This window comes from Neomonachus schauinslandi, chromosome 2 (genome assembly GCF_002201575.2).
Source record: "Neomonachus schauinslandi chromosome 2, ASM220157v2, whole genome shotgun sequence".
Lineage (NCBI taxonomy): Eukaryota > Metazoa > Chordata > Mammalia > Carnivora > Phocidae > Neomonachus > Neomonachus schauinslandi.
Genome location: NC_058404.1, coordinates 159,999,248 through 160,016,964, shown reverse-complemented (window position 1 = coordinate 160,016,964; position 17,717 = coordinate 159,999,248). Strand labels below are relative to the sequence as shown.

At 36.0% G+C, this 17,717-nt stretch overlaps 1 protein-coding gene across 2 annotated transcripts in view; it reads right to left on the bottom strand.

Annotated features, from left to right (window-relative positions):
- The window catches only part of CLOCK (clock circadian regulator), a 68,015-nt gene extending 52,845 nt beyond the window's left edge, over window positions 1–15,170 (bottom strand). For both annotated transcript variants that reach the window (XM_044912719.1, XM_021701558.1), the window contains exons 1-4: window positions 15,124–15,170; window positions 12,463–12,522; window positions 8,581–8,729; window positions 5,388–5,479 (exon numbers count right to left, since the gene is read on the bottom strand). In XM_044912719.1, coding sequence (XP_044768654.1) covers window positions 5,388–5,479; window positions 8,581–8,729; window positions 12,463–12,522; window positions 15,124–15,170 — 348 coding nt within the window. The remainder of the gene's footprint in view (window positions 1–5,387; window positions 5,480–8,580; window positions 8,730–12,462; window positions 12,523–15,123) is intronic.
- Between the last annotated feature and the right edge of the window lie 2,547 nt (window positions 15,171–17,717).

The following is a 17,717-nucleotide window of genomic DNA, read 5'->3' as shown; positions in this document are numbered from 1 at the left end:
AAGAACAGCAAATAATGCCTAAACACAGCAGGAGGAGAGAAATAATAAAGATTGAGCAGATATCAATGAAACAGAAACCAAAAGAACAGTAGAACAGACCAACGAAACTAGGAGCTGGTTCTGTGAAAGAATTAATAAGACTGATAAACCCCTGGCCAGACTTATCCAAAAGAAAAGAGTAAGGACCCAAAGAAACCATGAATGAAAGAGAAGAGATTACAACAAACACCGAAGAAATACAAACAATTATAACATATCATGAGCAACTATATGCCAACAAATCAGACAATCTGGAAGAAATGGATGCATTCCCAGAGACGTATAAACTACCAAAACTGAAACAGAAAGAAACAGAAAACCTGAACGGACCCATAACCAGCAAGGAAATTGAAGCAGTAATCAAAAATCTCCCAACACACGAGAGTCCAGGGCTGGATGGCTTCCCAGAGGAACTCTACCAAACATTTAAAGAAGAATTAATACCTATTCTGAAGATGTTTCAAAAAATCAAAATGGAAGAAGGAAAACTTCCAAACTCTTTCTATGAGGCCAGCATTACCTTGATCCCAAAACCAACAAAGACCCCACCAAAAAGGAGAATTACAGACCAATATCCCTGATGAACATGGATGCCAAAAATCTCACCAAGATACTAGGCAATAGGATCCAATAGTACGTTAAAAGGATTATTCACCACGACCAAGTGGGATTTATTCCTGAGCTGCAAGGTTGGTTCAACATCTGCAAATCAATCAATGTGATACACCACATTAATAAAAGAAAGGACAAGAACCATATGATCCTCTCAATAGATGCAGAAAAAGCATTGGACAAAGTACTGCATCCTTTCTTGATTAAAACTCTTCACAGTGTAGGGACAGAGGCAACATACTTCAATATCATAAAAGCCATATGCGAAAAGCCCACAGCGAATATCATTCTCAATGGGGAAAAACTGAGCGCTTTTCCCTTAAGGTCAGGAACACGGCACGGATGTCCACTCTCACCACTGTTGTTCAGCATAGTACTAGAAATCCTAGCCTCAGCAATCAGACAACAACAATGTCTTTTATTCAGAAATAAAAGGCATCTGAAATTGGCAAAGAAGTCAAACTCTCACTCTTCACAGATGACATGATACTCTGTGGAAAACCCAAAAGACTCCACCCCAAAATTGCCAGAACTCATACAGGAATTCAGCAAAGTGGCAGGATATAAAATCGATGCACAGAAATCAGTTGCATCTCTATACACCAACAATGAGACTGAAGAAAGAGAATTTAAGGAGTCAATCCCATTTACAATTGCACCAAAAACCATAAGATACCTGGGAATAAACCTAGAATATCCAATGGGAAACAGTCTCTTCAACAAATGCTGTTGGAAAAACTGGACAACAACATGCAAAAGAATGAAACCAGACCACTTTCTTACACCATACCCAAAAATAAATTTGAAATGGATTAAAGACGCAAATATGAGACCTGAAACCACAAAAACCCTAGAAGAGAGCATAGGTAGCAACTTCTCTGACATCAGCAATAGCAACTTTTTCTAGATAGGTCCCCTGAGGCAAGAGAAACAAAAGCAAAAATAAACTATTGTGACACACACACACACACACACACACGCAGAAATACACAATGAAATATTACTCAGCCATAAAAAAGAATGAAATCTTGCCATTTGCAACAACATGGATGGAGCTGCAGAGTATAATGCTAAGTGAAGTAAGTCAGTCAAAGACAAATAGCACATGATTTCACTGACATGTGGTATTTAAGAAACAAAACAAATGAGCAAAGGAGAAAAAATGAGACAGACCAAGAAACAGACTCTTGAGAACAAACTGATGGTTACCAGAGGAGAGGTGGGTAGGGGGATGGGTTAAACAGGTGACAGCGACTAAGGAGTACACTTGTGATGAGTAATAGGTGATGTATGCAATTCCTGAATCACTATATTGTACACCTGAAACTAATACAACACTATATGTTAACTAACTGGAATTAAAATAAAAACTTAAAATGGAAGTTCTAGAGAAAGGGACAGTACCTTTTTATGGATCTGTATCTAAGATAAGGCTGACAGGGCACTAGCCCTTCCCTTGTAAATTACTGGAGAGAGTGGCCAGCTGCCAAGGGGAATGAGCTACATACTAGGAAATTACTTCACACAGATAAAACTTTGTAGAAAGATCTGATGAGGATAAATCGTCCTGATTTCCCTGACTACTCTCAAGCTACCCCCTTCTCTCCCAAGGATAAAAAGGAATATTCCTCAGGCAACAAAGATAAAAGGGAGCCAGACAGGTGGCAGTGGAGGAAAGGTGAGAAAGAACCAAGACATAAATTGTAAGTTTCCCAGTTCTTTCATTAATTAGCTACCTGACCTTGGACAAGCTGCAACTTCTCTGGGCCTCATCCATAAAATGAGCTGAATGATTTAATACCTTCTACTATCAGCTCTAATATTCCAAGATAGAGCCTATATTTAAAATTCTGCTGAAAATGGTATCAGGACTGCCTATCCGTAATCTGATCAACGCAAATGGCCAACAATAACACAACTAGGTTAGTTGGATCAAGGTTGTAATATATACACACATTTATACATATCCTCCTCCTATCTTGTGCATATCTTGGCATATTAATGTTAGAATATATATAATATATAGCAGCTAATATATAGTAGTAGATATATTGTATATGTAGTTAATATATAGAATATATAGGGCACCTGGGTGGCTCAGTTGGTTAAGCGACTGCCTTCAGCTCAGGTCATGATCCTGGAGTCCCGGGATCGAGTCCCGCATCGGGCTCCCTGCTCAGCAGGGAGTCTGCTTCTCCCTCTGACCCTCCACCCTCTCATGCTCTATCTCATTCTCTCTCTCAAATAAATAAATAAATAAATAAAAATTTTTAAAAAACATGGTTTTAAAAAAAAAAAATATATATATATATATAGAATATATAATAGTTGTTAATATTCATTAAAATGCAAAAATGTCCTCAACATATTAATAAATAAATAAATGTAACACTTTTTAGGAATGTAATCTTAAAAGCTGTAAGGATAATAAGACAATTTATATTTCCAAAATTTTTAATATGTTCAAGTTTTCTCTGTTGCATATTACAATGTTCTAATCCCTAGATTTATTTATTTTTTATAGTTATCTACGTATGTACTACCTGTGTCTTGACAAATAGTAAAAAAAAAAATTTGAAGACAATCCTTCTCTGTTTAGCCTATTAGTGAATTTGCCTTCATTAAGGTATTAAGAAATAAGTGAAGATATTATACAAATCTGTGAATTTATAAGAAATTTTTCACACCAATAAAGCAGAGCGGGTAGTTTATGATTAACATGTAAGATCTTATTAAACCACTGCACTGAGATTATAATCATAAAATAAAAATTAAGGAGTGATTAAATGAGCTATTTCCTTTCTCCGTTTAGACATTAGTTTGTGTGTATTCTTTCATAAATACATTACTTATATCTAACAAGATAATTTTTGACAACGTCAATGAGTTTAGTGATGAGGAGATGATCAGAAGGCTATTATAGACCACTCTTTTATGAACTTTAGAAGTAATAAAATAATTTTGTTATAGAAGAACACTTACCTTTTAGAGGAAAAAACCTTAAAATCAGAAACTATTATTTGGTTTATAACTAAAGCGTCCACTAATTTAAAGAGCTAATTGCTGGTTTTTAAGCTAAAAGGTCTGTTCTTTGGCTAGCTTTCACTAGTTTCATGAGTAGCAGTGTGCACAGAGGCGCAGGCCATGGAAATCAGAGGCTGCAGGGAATCCTAGCTGAGCTACTTACTCTGTTACTTTGGGTAACATAATCCCTTTGTTCCTCGATTTCCTCATCCAAGGAAAGTAAGAAAGGGATACTAACAGAATCTACTTCATAAGATTATTGTGAGCATTCACTGAGTTAATATGTGAAAAGCGCTCAGTTATTTTTCAGATTTTAAGCACAGCTATAAATATATATATAGTCCAACAAATTTTCATATGGTAACATTTCTGCTGAATATGTATTTAATCATCCAGCAATAAACTGTTCCATCTAAAGTATCAACAGAAAAATAACTCGTTAATTTGCAAAATACTTTATGTTGCTTTAGACTTTAGTTGATATACAAAGACACTTGCTATATGGTCATTACACATACATACATGACACAGATAAATGCTTACAGTCTAAAATAATATATCCAAACAAACAGGGTAAGAGATGTAAATTATTTAACAACCTCTAACACCCCTACCTCGACTGCCTTCCTCAGCTCTATGTCTGCTTTGTTAAGTGTTTATTTTTCTTATCCTTAACTGTTACTGCCAACGTATACCACCTCTGTTCCCTAAGTTTTTTTGGAAATTTGATACTGATCTGTGTATTTTGTGTACAGAGATGATACCTATATTATTCTACAAAGGAAACGATTAAAAAGTAGAAAAGTAAAATTGATAGATATGTGTGACTCAAAATTTTTGTGAATTTTATAATTGACTGTATGAGGTATTAAGGGTTTTCAATTATAAGCAAGCATGTTCTGAATTGTTTTCAAAAATAATTTTGTTACAGAACATTTCCTTTTAAAAGTTTCTACTTGAATTAAGAAGGGTTGCCTTTCAATGTATATTTCAATGGTTTAGTATTTTCAAAATACTTCATTTATTATCATTTTATATTTGTATTTAGGTGAATTTCAATTTGTTAAAAAAGATCCTTGGGGAGCACCAGGGTGGCTCAATCTGCCTTCGGCTCAGATCATGATCCCAGGATCCTGGGTTCAAGCCCCACATCGGGCTCCCTGCTCTGTGGGAAGCCTGCTTCTCTCCCTCTCCCACTCCCCCTGCTTGTGTTCCCTCTCTTGCTGTCTCTCTCTCTCTCTAATAAATAAATAAATAAAAATCTTTAAAGATTTATTTTTAAGTAATCTCTACACCTAACATGGGGCTCAAACTCATGACCCTGAGATCAAGAGTCGCATGCTTTACTGACTGAGCCAGCCAGGTGCCCCTCCATAAATAATATTTAACATGTGATGAATAAAATACATTATTCTTCATTTGAATGTTGTTAGTGGCCTCAGGTAAAGAACTTGATAGCTATAGGTTTCTGACTTTTATTAAGCCTCTCAAAAATCATATAATACTAAAAAATATGAAAATTTAACATTACCTTACCACATAGTACTATTTACTTATAATAATTTTAATTGAAGATATAGTTTATTGATTTACAATGAATCAAGACTTTTCAATATTAAATTAATATTGTTAAAACCATACTAAAATTCGTCACCTCAACGATATCTTTTTCAAGGAAAATAAAACTTTTCAAAAATCAAATGTAGACATACCTCTAACATTAATTGTGTAAATTCTTCATTACTAAGGAATGTAGGTTTCCAGTCCTGTCGAATTTCACTGGCATCTGACTGTGCAGTGATTTCTGTAAAGATTATTTGACACATTAGTGGCATACTCCAAACACAGGGTAGGGGTAAGCGGTGGTACCAAAGTCCAACAAGTTGCCTTCTCTCCTCCCTATTTAAGATGAGAACCACAGGCAATAACATTCATTGGTTTAGGTAGGTATCAGGAGGCGCAGGCTTGGGTATGATGAAATACATGGACTAATGTGGCAAGTTACCTCCTTGGATTTCGTCTCTTGGAAATAACCAGTCTCTGGTTTTTCTTTGGGGAGCTTTGACAGCCTGTATTGCTGAAAGCCTGAGACTGCTTCCTGCTTGACATAATGACCAAATAAGAACCAGAACAAGCATATTAGTATCAAGCATTAGAAAGAAATTCTTTCTTCTCATCCTTCTCTTGACATTCAAATGGTGGAATGTAGCAAGCGCAGTCGTAAGGACATGACTCTGGAGGAAAGGAGCCAAGGAGGTCAGTCAGTCAGTCTGCTTTTAACTAAGACGACTTTAGGCTTGCCTAGTACCAGGCAGAAAGATGCCTTCCAATCTGAGGTGCTCTATTCTGAACTAATCAAGGACACTAAAATTTGGGGAAAAACTTTAAAGTAATAATCCCAGAGTGATTTTGCTTAGTGTCCTCTTGAATGTTTTCTTAGTGGTAGGGAACTGGTCAAAAATCTGGAAATCCCTGGCTTGGAGCACATTTTAACAAAATTATTAGTTTATTTTGCAACATTTTTCTAATGGATTTAGTTACAAGAAAGCTATTTATAAATGATGAAACATGAACTATTAGGTAATAAATATTTTTTCCATTTTTAAATGTAGACATATTCAACCAGGCAAAATAAAAATCTATAACATAGATTTTACTTTACAAAATATATTCTACTTTGCAGTGAAAAGTAGGGACTAATAAGCTGTTTTGATTTTGTATTACCAGATATGTAAACACAGGATATTAAATTGTCACCCAACATTTGGCATATTGGAAATGCCTGTACTACAATATGATGAGTAACTAAGAAGTCTAGCTACTAATTCTGTGGAATATAGTCATGCTTTTCAAATTCACACCAATTATATACACTGAGAAAAAGAATTTAAATCCACAAGCAAATCCATCAAGTTTAGTTACACAGGCTTAGAGCACTAATAAAAGTATTTAAGAACTCCCTTTCAATTTAAGGTAAATTTTTCTTTTGTGAGAATTATATACCCAATTTTGAAAACAAAACAAAACAAAACAAAACAATACAACTGACCTACTTAAATGCCAGAATTAATCCTCTATTATCAGGGGCAAATGCATTAATACGATTTCATTTCATTCAGCAATCATTTATTGAACTGCAATGTCTGAGGGGATTGAGTGTGCTAACAAGGGACACTAAGGTTAGTGAGAATACTATTTGCAGAGGTAAAATGTAATGATAATGGTGACAATAAAAATGAAGACAAGTGATTTTGACACATTTACAGAAGAATCAACAGAATTTGGCAACTGTGATACAGTACTAAGAAAGGTGAAAAAAATCTGAAAGTCTTTTCAGGCTTGAGTCCTAGGGCCTGAAAGGGTACTGTTGTAAAAATGTAAAAAGGAAGTTGAGAGAAAGAAGTGACTTGACAAAAATGAAAATGAATTCACAGTTTCAGGTGCACAGAGTTTGAGCATGCAAAAGAAAGATCTAGAAGTTATCTGGAAACAAAAGACTGACAAGTTTGCATCTAAAAATACAGATATGGTAGTTTAATAGAGAGGCAATAGTTGAAGCTATGGAATGAGATAACCAAGGAAAAGAGTCTAGAGAAAGCAAAAGCACAAAAGATATCTGGGGGGAAAACAGAAAGAGTTCAGTTAGGAATGGGAGGTGAAAGAAGAAGTGCAGTATAACACAGGCCAAGGGGGGAAAAAAGCCAGTGGCGGATGGATTAAAATTTCCAGTGCAGGGGCACCTGGGTGGCTCAACGGGTTAAGCATCGGACTCCTGATTTCAGCTCAGGTCATGATCTCAGGATCCTAGGATCGAGCCCCGAATCTGGCTCCATGCTAAGCATGGAGCTTGCTTGGGATTCTCTCTCTCCCTCTGTGCCTCCCCCCCATTCACACACTCTCTCTCTGCAATAAATAAATAAATCCTTTAAAAAAAATTTCCAGTGCATTAGGTATAAGAAAAAGCTATTGCTATTGTTTGATTGGCAGCAGAACAGGTGGGGCTGCTGGCATTTGTGAAATTAACAAAAATAATTTCAAAGAGGTGGTGGAGCATAAACCAGCCTGGTAATGCATGACTCAGTAAGCCCTGGAGGAGTGAATAAAAGTACTAGTTACAAATTCTCCTTCGGAGAAGTTTTGCGGTTTCATTTGCATCTGGAAAAGGAAAGGTCCTTCTACAAGTTTTTCATCTATTATCTCTGTTACCAAAATACTCAATGTTCTTTAAATTGTTCATGACTCATTTAGTCAAAATGATTTTCTTCAATTAATAATCACTTTATTTTATAAAGTGTTTATTTCCTAGACATACACTGAAATCATCTTTTAAAATGGCATACAAGGCCCTCATGATGCAGTTCTTGCCTTTCTTTGAAATATACCCATAAGTTTCCAACTCAACTATGCTCCAAATACACTGAACCCTGCTTTTCCGCTTTTGCACACACTATTTCCTATTTCCTCCAGGTGAAATGCTGTTCTCCTTATTTAATCTAAAAGGAGGACTCAGCTGAAAAATCAACCATTTTTAAGGCTTTCCTGACACATTTTTTCCCTCTGTGCTCTCACGGCAAGTTTATGGTTTACAAACACTACTCATGTTTTAAGTATCTGCACTGTAAATTAGCTGTTTACATGTTTGTCTTCCTTGGCTTGAGTTAACTGAGGGCCAGGACTGCTACTCTGCACCCCAAGAATATAGGATTTAGTAGGCACTAAATAAATGTTTGTTGAATGAAATAAAGAACATCTCAGGAAACCTTTAAAAAGGCAATTGATTTCTTTCTCTCAAAAAAAGGTGAGGAAGCATCCAATTTTAAGAATCACTGTCAAGATTCTATCACATTATGCTTTAAGGGAGACTCTGTTATTTAAAAAATCCGTCTTATAAAGTTAAAATTTTACCTTTATGTTTTCGTAAAAAATCAATGCTCTTCTGCAGAACAGTAGATTTGTCCATCTTCCTAGCATTACCAGGAAGCATGGATCCCAGTTCTTTAATGAGAACATTAAATTGATCTCTACGTTTCTTTTCAGATTTGTTTCTAGATACTCTGATGGAAAAAAAAAATTAAGCAGCTTTCAAACAATCCATTTGATTACACACATAGTTTAATACAATGCTCACTTTGGATACAACTACATACCATGTACTTCCATCAATATAGGTGGTAATAAGTATTTATCCACGGGTTACCAACAATGTACAGTTAATTTTCTTCTCAGCTTATCAGTGAAGAACTTACATATTAAGCATTTGGGAAACATGTTCTTAGGAAAATGCCAGTAAGACAAACCTCATTCAAATCTCAGGTTTTATTTAATCTAATATTTACCAGGAATATGTATTTTCCTTATTAGGTTATTATGAATATTACTGAGATACATTTGTGGAACTGCATATAATGTATAAATACAAATTATTCAAAATTACTAGTTAGGAGAAAGTTACCCATCTCCTGTAAGTTTTAAATTACAAACAAATCTAAAAATGAAAATCTCTCTACCCTCAGGCTTATCCATATAGTCTTCCTCTTTATTCCTGTATGCCAGGCTCCAGCACGGAGCTATAACCATTTGTTTGCATATCTCTCTCTCTCCATTAGGCTGTGTACACCTTGATAACAGAGCCCCAATTTTTTCATCTAAGTACTTAAGGGTAACAACTAACAAACAGTAAGCACTCAAAATATGCATGCCAAATGAATAATGAGTACTGTTGTATGTGAAGCAGCTAACCAGTAAACAAATACCAAGTGGCACCAAGACCTTCAGACAGTAAATACAATTATTTATATAGTAATTAATCATTCTATAATACCTCTAATTGTCTACTTTGTGAAGTTAGATTTTCTAATTCAGTTTTTGTTTAAGCAATGTATACTCATTTCCCAAAAGGTCAGAGGATAATTTTATTTATTTTTTGGTTTTCAGTAACAAAGAAGCATTTATTCTATATTAGTACTGGGAAAAAATACAATGGTTCAAACCTCTTAAGAAACATAATAGATACTAAAATCACTCCTTCATCAAACAGTGAGTGCTTGCTATAATAACAGAGACTATGCTAATAAAGGCTAGGGATACTGGGAAAAGACAAGCTCTTTCAAGAAATTTATCCAATTCCTACGGAAATTCAGAGGAACCAGAGATGGCATTCTCATGCACTGAACTGAGTCACGAAGGCTGAGTGAGAAAAGGACAGTAGTGGAGTGTATGCAAGGCACCGCAGGTACAGGAAACTTGTACAGGAATGAAAACCTATCACAAGTAGTTCAATCTCGCTAACATGGCCAATGAGTAGGCTTTCTGTGCCCCAGTATGCTAGAGCTGGGGGGGGAGGAGGTGGGAGACATAAATGCTGGAAAAAATCATGAAGTTTTTATGTTACATAAAAGGATTTTAATTTAATTCTGAAAGTCATGGGAAGGCACTGAAATGTTTTAAAGCAAAAAAGTGATGGGAACAGAACTGCTTGTTAATAAGGCCATTCTGGCATCAGAGTGATGAAAGGATCAATGCTTGGTGAAACAAATTCATTTAGCAAATACTCTTGAAAACTTACTGTATGGCAAACAAGCCTGGACACCACATGACCATTTAGGAGGCAAGTGCAACATCCTAGCCTATAAACCATGGCAGTGTCAGTGTTAACAGAGTAGTGTGGGTTTGAGGGTTAAGACACAGAACTATCCGTTTTAGGTAAATCAGACCTGGTTTGCAGTGGGAAGCAAAAGGGAAACCTAAGAGGATTCCCAAGTTACTGATAATGCTGTTTATTAATGTGAAATAAAAACATGTGATACCGGTTTTGGTGGACAGATGGCTTGGAGAGAATTTAGATACAATGAAATTGCCTGTTTCACATTTTAAAAGATACACACAAGAGGCTTAGATATGCAGATCTAGTTATATTCCTCTATAAAAGAGTAAGAAATAAGCATTTGAGAATTAGCATGTATGAAGTATCTGAACACATGAATTGGGATAAAAATAAAAGTCAATACTCACTGCATACTACTGATGTGCTAGGCACTACTACAAGCACTTATGAAATCTCATTTATTCCTATGAGGTAGATTTTCTTACCACTTTTCATTTTACAGATGACAACTCAGGCACAAAGGAGAACATGCCCAGTGCCAAACAGCTACCATGAAGTAATAATTCAAATCAGCCATTTTTATTCCAGGGGAAGAAAACATACAGAAATCACATATTGCCAACTCTATCACTGGATCACAACCACTAAAGCCAACTTCACTTCATATTACATTTAGTCTGGAACTTCTCAGCCCTTGTGATGACTTCACTGAGAACAGGCCACAGATGTTTCATTTTGAGGATGGGTATAAAACCCCCTTTGTTCTTGATTCAACACTAAGGTACTTGAACTCATCATTGTTTTAGTCAGAGCTCACTGTGGTCCTCCTTAATTCTGACAGTATAGTGAGGTTCTTTCTTTTTCTCCAATGTCTTCCAGAGCCACAGTATTTCTGGTTCCCTAAAAACATTATCAAACTTTCAGAGTCTTCAAAAATAGAATACACTTAGCTTACCTTATCCATCTATAAACTTGGCCTTTAAGACTGTCCAAGTCAATTCCTTACAGTTCTACCTCTTCATTCAGGCAAGACTGAAGAACTTTCCTTCACCAGATTGAAGTTAAGGGATAAGGGGTTGTCCTACATATTTTTAGCTTCAAATCCAGGTCTTTTTATTTCCTTGAATACATTGTATAGTTTTCCTCAAAATCTTCTTAGATATATTTTAATCATTCATTAAAGTATTCAGCAACTTACCTGGTTATTGTATTTTTCATATCCCAGCCCCCCCCCCATTTTTTTGCTAAATACAGACATGTAAGAACTATTACTTATTACATGTTTATATTTGTTATCTGTGTATAATACAACAACCACTACCCTTGTCTAAGCACCCACATAGTTCAACACAGCTGGAAAAAAAAAAACCCAGAAAGTGTTTACTACTCATTCTGAGGGACTATAAACTTTGCTATAATGCTACCTGGACCCTCCCCCTCCTGATACTCTAATTAACTGCCAACACTCCTATTTAAGGTAGAAGCCCTCATCAGTACCACCATGGCTCTAGATCCCATTCCCTCACCTACTTGAGGATACCTCTCCAACAAGTCTTCCCTCCCTTTTCCCACTGTCTACTTTCCCTTCTATGGGAGAATGGAGGCATGTGGAGGTCACAGGGGCCTAGCCTGAAAGAACTCCCAATCGCCAAAGCTGAAACAATTTGAGCAACAAACTAAGAGAGCAGTGGAGTATATAACCTAGAGTATAAAATAAACACATGAGTCCATACAGACATAAAAAAATGGGAAACAATGTTTTTACAGAAATATTCCAAATGTGTGTAGATACCCCCTCCTATGGGAGGTGGAGCTTAATTCCCCCCATTCCTACTCTGAAGGTAGGCTACACTAAATAACTTGCTACCAAAGAACAGAGTAAGTCAAGCGGAAAAGTGGTGAATCTGGCAAACCCTACCTTAGCCGAGTGATGAAAGTTAACATCCTTAGTGATGTCTTACAGATATTATATACTCATAATATGTGATGAGATGAGCACTTTTACAGGATACTTTTATTTAAATTATAAACTGCATACTGATAATCTAAGCTTTTCCACCTTGCTAATACATCTAAGTTCTTAAGACAGACAGCTTTTGGAAATCACTGATTTATGATTTATTTACTTTTACATTTACTTATTTATTCATTTATTTACTATTTTACATCTCAAGTTGAACTACCTTTTTGCTTTGTCCTTGTCATCTTCTTCCACCAACCCATCAAAAATACTACCATCTTCTCTAAAAGAAAAAAGAAAGTGGATAGAGAAAATAAGAGCAAACTCATTAAGCAACAGCAATTCCAAAATGACATGTGAATCAAATCAGTTATATCCTAGGATTTTTTGTAGAGTTAAAGGACTGTACAAATTCAAACTCAATTAACTGCTAACCTGTTTTCTAACAAGTATTAGAAAATTAAAGTTTATCCATGTTTAATTACATTTTTTTAAAAGTTTATCACAAATGTGAATTTTAAAACTACTTATGTACTATATATATGACCTACTAAACCAGAATTTAGTTTAATCAGAGGTTAATACCTTGTTTCAAACTGTTAGTAATCAATGAAACCTACAGAAAGTCAGTGTATTTGTCATATAAGAGCACAGCTTAAAAAATTTATTTGAGACATTCATGTTATAAAACCAGAAATCATTCATAAACAGCACAGTATCTAGCATTTAACTTATATTAACACATTTCATTCATTACTAATTCATTTGACAAATATTTATTAATACTCATGTGCCAGGCTCTGTTCTGGACAAGATTACAGAGCATTAAAGCAGTTAATCAAACACAGAAATCCCTGCTCTCCTACAGCTTATTTTCTAGTAGAACGAAAAAAATCAAGAAGGGAATACATGATGGAAAGTTTTATATTTTTTAAAAAGGGGTGATTTTTTATTTACTGCGATGTTACTTTAATCCGAGTGGTTAGGGAAGGACCTGCTGAGGTGCGGACATTTAAACTGAGATCTAAGTGACAAGAGGGGTTGGTTATGGGAAGATCTGGGGGAATAGCATTCTAACAAATGAAATCAAGAGCACTGGTGGCTAACTCCTTAACCTAAGTAGCAATATTAAATAATTTCATATGAATTCATAAATTCACTATTCACTACTTTAACCACACCTTTCTGTGGCCTATAAAGGCATATATAGTGCCTGCTGGACCAACTGCTGAGAACATCTGCAAATCTTGTATTATAGAGCTCCATGTCTGGACTTTCAGGGTTCCATGTGTGCTCTGCAATTTATGAAAACTTTTGTATGTATATGCATGTTATTGAGGAGAGAGTCCATAACTTTCATGATATTCCCAGAGATAATGAACTCATATTAAGAGTCACTGCTTCTGTCTGAACACAGACGTTATCTCTAGATACCATATTGTCTAGAATGGGAATTGGCAATCATCGAGAAGCATAATACCACATATTTAATCTCTTAGGAGCACTGAAGGAACACCCTTTCTGAGGAGACAACTATACATAGAGCCCACCTGAAAATATGGCATAGCCCCAATCTATGGCAGTGCAGCAGGCAGGCCTCTCTAAGGAAACTCCTTGCCCCTTAGGTCTTAAGTTCTGGTAGAGTATATATCTTCACTGTTTATCTCACAGGAAAGGGAGATAGGCTGGCCCCAGACGTCAAAGGTCACTTCTGTATACAACTCTAGCTACAAAACTCTTAAAGAATCCCCTATGGAAGAATCACACAGTACACTACAATAAAAATAAAGGAACTTCAGTGTCAGACAGACCAACACAGGTCATAATTCCAGCTCAACACTTAATTATGTGCCCTTAAACAAGTTATTCAACCTCCCTGACCTATCATTTCCTCAGCTGTAAAATCTCATGGATTATTATGAGATTAAATGAAGTAACATATAAAAAGTACTTGACAACAAAGAGCTGTCAAAGAGTAAGAGCTTAAAATATGTTACTGTATTTCATCAAATTAAAAACACCATTGATCTTTATAAAGACTTATGAGTATTTTATATGCCACCAAGACGGAAAAAAAAATGCTACCAATTAAACTACGATAAGGCAACTGTAAGATGAAGCTCAGTGTCAGAGGTGTTAAAATGTAAACAAACAAACAAAAAAGTCTTAAAATCAAAGAAACAAGGTTTATCCTCCTCGTAAGAGTATGATTTAAAGACTATAATCTTAATAGGGGGGCCTGGGTGGCTCAGTCGTTAAGCGTCTGCCTTCGGCTCAGGTCATGATCCCAGGGTCCTGGGATCGAGCCCCGCATCGGGCTCCCTGCCCCACAGGAGGCCTGCTTCTCCCTCTCCTACTCCCCCTGCTTGTGTTCCCTCTCTCGCTGTCTCTCTCTCTCTGTCAAATAAATAAATAAAATCTTTTAAAAAATAAATAAATAAAAAAATAAAGACTATAATCTTAACTAATAAAATCCTAATTATAGTTACCACTTATCAATCACAAATGCTAAATGCTTAAAGGGATGGAGTTAGCACCAATAGATAAGGAGAAAAAAACAAGACATAAGGAGATAGAAGATTCCATAAGATGCCAAGGAAACATTTGCCACTGCCACAATTTCTTTCAGAGGAGCTCTGACCAAATACTCAAAATTACAGTTCAAGATCTGTTTAGGACACAAACCATATGCTGCTGACTTTGGCTATAGATAATATCAATATGTCTTACTATTACACTGTTTGCTCAATATGGAAATTGAATGTAATAGGAATTATGTTTAAACATGAAACTCCTTTTATCAGTTTGATACAGACCATTACTCTAATAATCAATTTTAAAATAGCTTTATAGGATTCAAAATAAAGCGTCTTTAAAAACATACCTGTCAACAATCGAGCTCATTTTACTACAGCTTACGGTAAACAACATAACATAATACGTTTTCGTCTTGTGGTAGACATTTGTACTTCTCCTTGGGTGGAAGGAAAAATAAACAGTCATTAGTTTTCAAAAAATTTACTTCTGCAAACATAGTAATGTTGAGGAACACTGTAGGTTATCATAGAGAATTCAAATGTTTTGGTTTGTACCCAGGGCTGAAACATTATTTTCAAGCAAATAGCTGGGGCACATGTGAGGCTTCCTTCTAAAAAAGGAACACGGGGGGAAAAAATTGAGGATTCATTTTCTATTATAAAGTAATAAAAAAGGCTACTCTTAATATTTAGCATATATATTAATTAGAGCATGTAACTGTGAATAGGTTATAATTCAAAAAGGTATGTACACCCCTATGTTCATGCATCAGTATTTACAACAGCCAAGATAGAGAAACAACCTAGGGGCCTATCGATACAGATAAATGGATAAAGATGTGGTGTGAGTGTGTGTGTGTGTGTGTGTGTGTGTGTGTGTGTGTGTGTGTACAGTGAAATATTACTCAGCCATAAAAAAGAATGAAATCTTGCCAATCTTGACAACATGGATGAACCTAGAGGGTATCATGCTGGGTGAAATAAGTCAGACAAAGACAAATTCCGTATGATTACATTTATATGCGAAATCTAAAACACAAAACAAAACAGACTCATAAATACAAAGAATAAACTGGTAGTTGCCAGAAGGGAGGGAAGTGGGAGGATGAGTGAGCTAGGTGAAGGGAAGTAATGTGTACAAACTGCCAGTTACAAAATAAGTCATGGGAATAAAAAGTACAGCACAGGGGCGCCTGGGTGGCTCAGTCGTTAAGTGTCTGCCTTCGGCTCAGGTCATGATCCCAGGATCCTGGGATTGAGCCCCGCATCGGGCTCCCTGCTCAGTAGGAAGCCTGCTTCTCTCTCTCCCACTCCCCCTACTTGTGTTTCTTCTCTCACCATGTCTCTCCCTGTCAAATAAATAAATAAAATCTTAAAAAAAAAAAAAAAGTACAGCACAGGGAATATAGTCAATAATACTGTAATAACACTGTATGGTGACAGATGGTAACTACACTTATCATGGTGAGCATGTGTAATGTACAGAATTGCTCAGTCACTGTTTATACCTGAAACTAATATAACACTGTATGTCAACTATTCTTTAATTTAAAAAATGTAATCAACAACAAACATTTGTTGAAAGCCTATTTTCTATTAAATAGTAGGCTAAACTTTAGGGATACAAGGATAAAAGACACAGTCCCTAAAAATCTGCAATTGAATAGGGAGACAGATACCTAAATAATAATAATAAAAGAGAGGATATAGAGTATATAGAGGATATAAAGTATATAGAGAGGAGTCAAAGGAAATATTCTTGATGACAATGAGTTTGACAGGTAGTCTAGATTGTTACTAAAAATATGGTGCAAACTACTGGGTATTTACCCCAAAGATACAAATGTAGGGATCCGAAGGGGTACGTGTACCCCGATGTTTATAGCAGCAATGTCCACAATAGCCAAACTGTGGAAAGAGCCAAGATGTCCATCAACAGGTGAATGGATAAAGAAGATGTGGTATATATATACAATGGAATATGATGCAGCCATCAAAAGGAATGAGATCTTGCCATTTGCAACGATGTGGATGGAACTGGAGGGTATTATGCTGAGCGAAATAAGTCAAACAGAGAAAGACATGTATCATATGACCTCACTATGAGGAATTCTTAATCTCAGGAAACAAACTGAGGGTTGCTGGAGTGGGGGGTGGGGTGGGAGGGATGGGGTGACTGGGTGATAGACACTGGGGAGGGTATGTGCTCTGGTAAGCACTGTGAATTGTGCAAGACTGTTGAATCTCAGATCTGTACCTCTCAAACAAATAATGTGATATATGTTAAGAAAAAAAAAAAAAGAAGATAGCAGGAGGGGAAGAATGAAGGGGGAGAAATCGGAGGGGGAGACAAACCATGAGATACGATGGACTCTGAAAAACAAACTGAGGGTTCTAGAGGGGAGGGGGGTGGAAGGATGGGTTAGCTTGGTGGTGGGTATTAAAGAGGGCACGTTCTGCATGGAGCACTGGGTGTTATGCACAAACAATGAATCATGGAACACTACATCTAAAACTAATGATGTAATGTATGGTGATTAACATAACAATAAAATTTTTTTTTTTAAATTGGTGCAAAGACCATCAGCACTGGCATCATCTGAGGCCTTGTTAAAAGACAGTCCTACTGAATCAGAATCTACATTTTAACAAAGTCCCCATGTGATTTGTATGACCATTTGAGTATGAGAAAAATAGACTAGAGGACAAGAAAAGGTAGTATCTGAAAGGATGCGAAGCCACAAGAATGGCAATTTGTAAAGGCACAGGCCTTTATGAGACAAGGGAGCATCCTATTTGAGAAACTTAAGAGGTTTAGCATTTTCTTTAGAGAAAAATCTAGTCGTGTTACAAGTTAAACTTTAATTACTAGAGCATAAAATGAGAATAAGAGTGGATAGAAGGGTGAAGGCAAGACAAGTAGAAAAGAGCCTTACTGGGA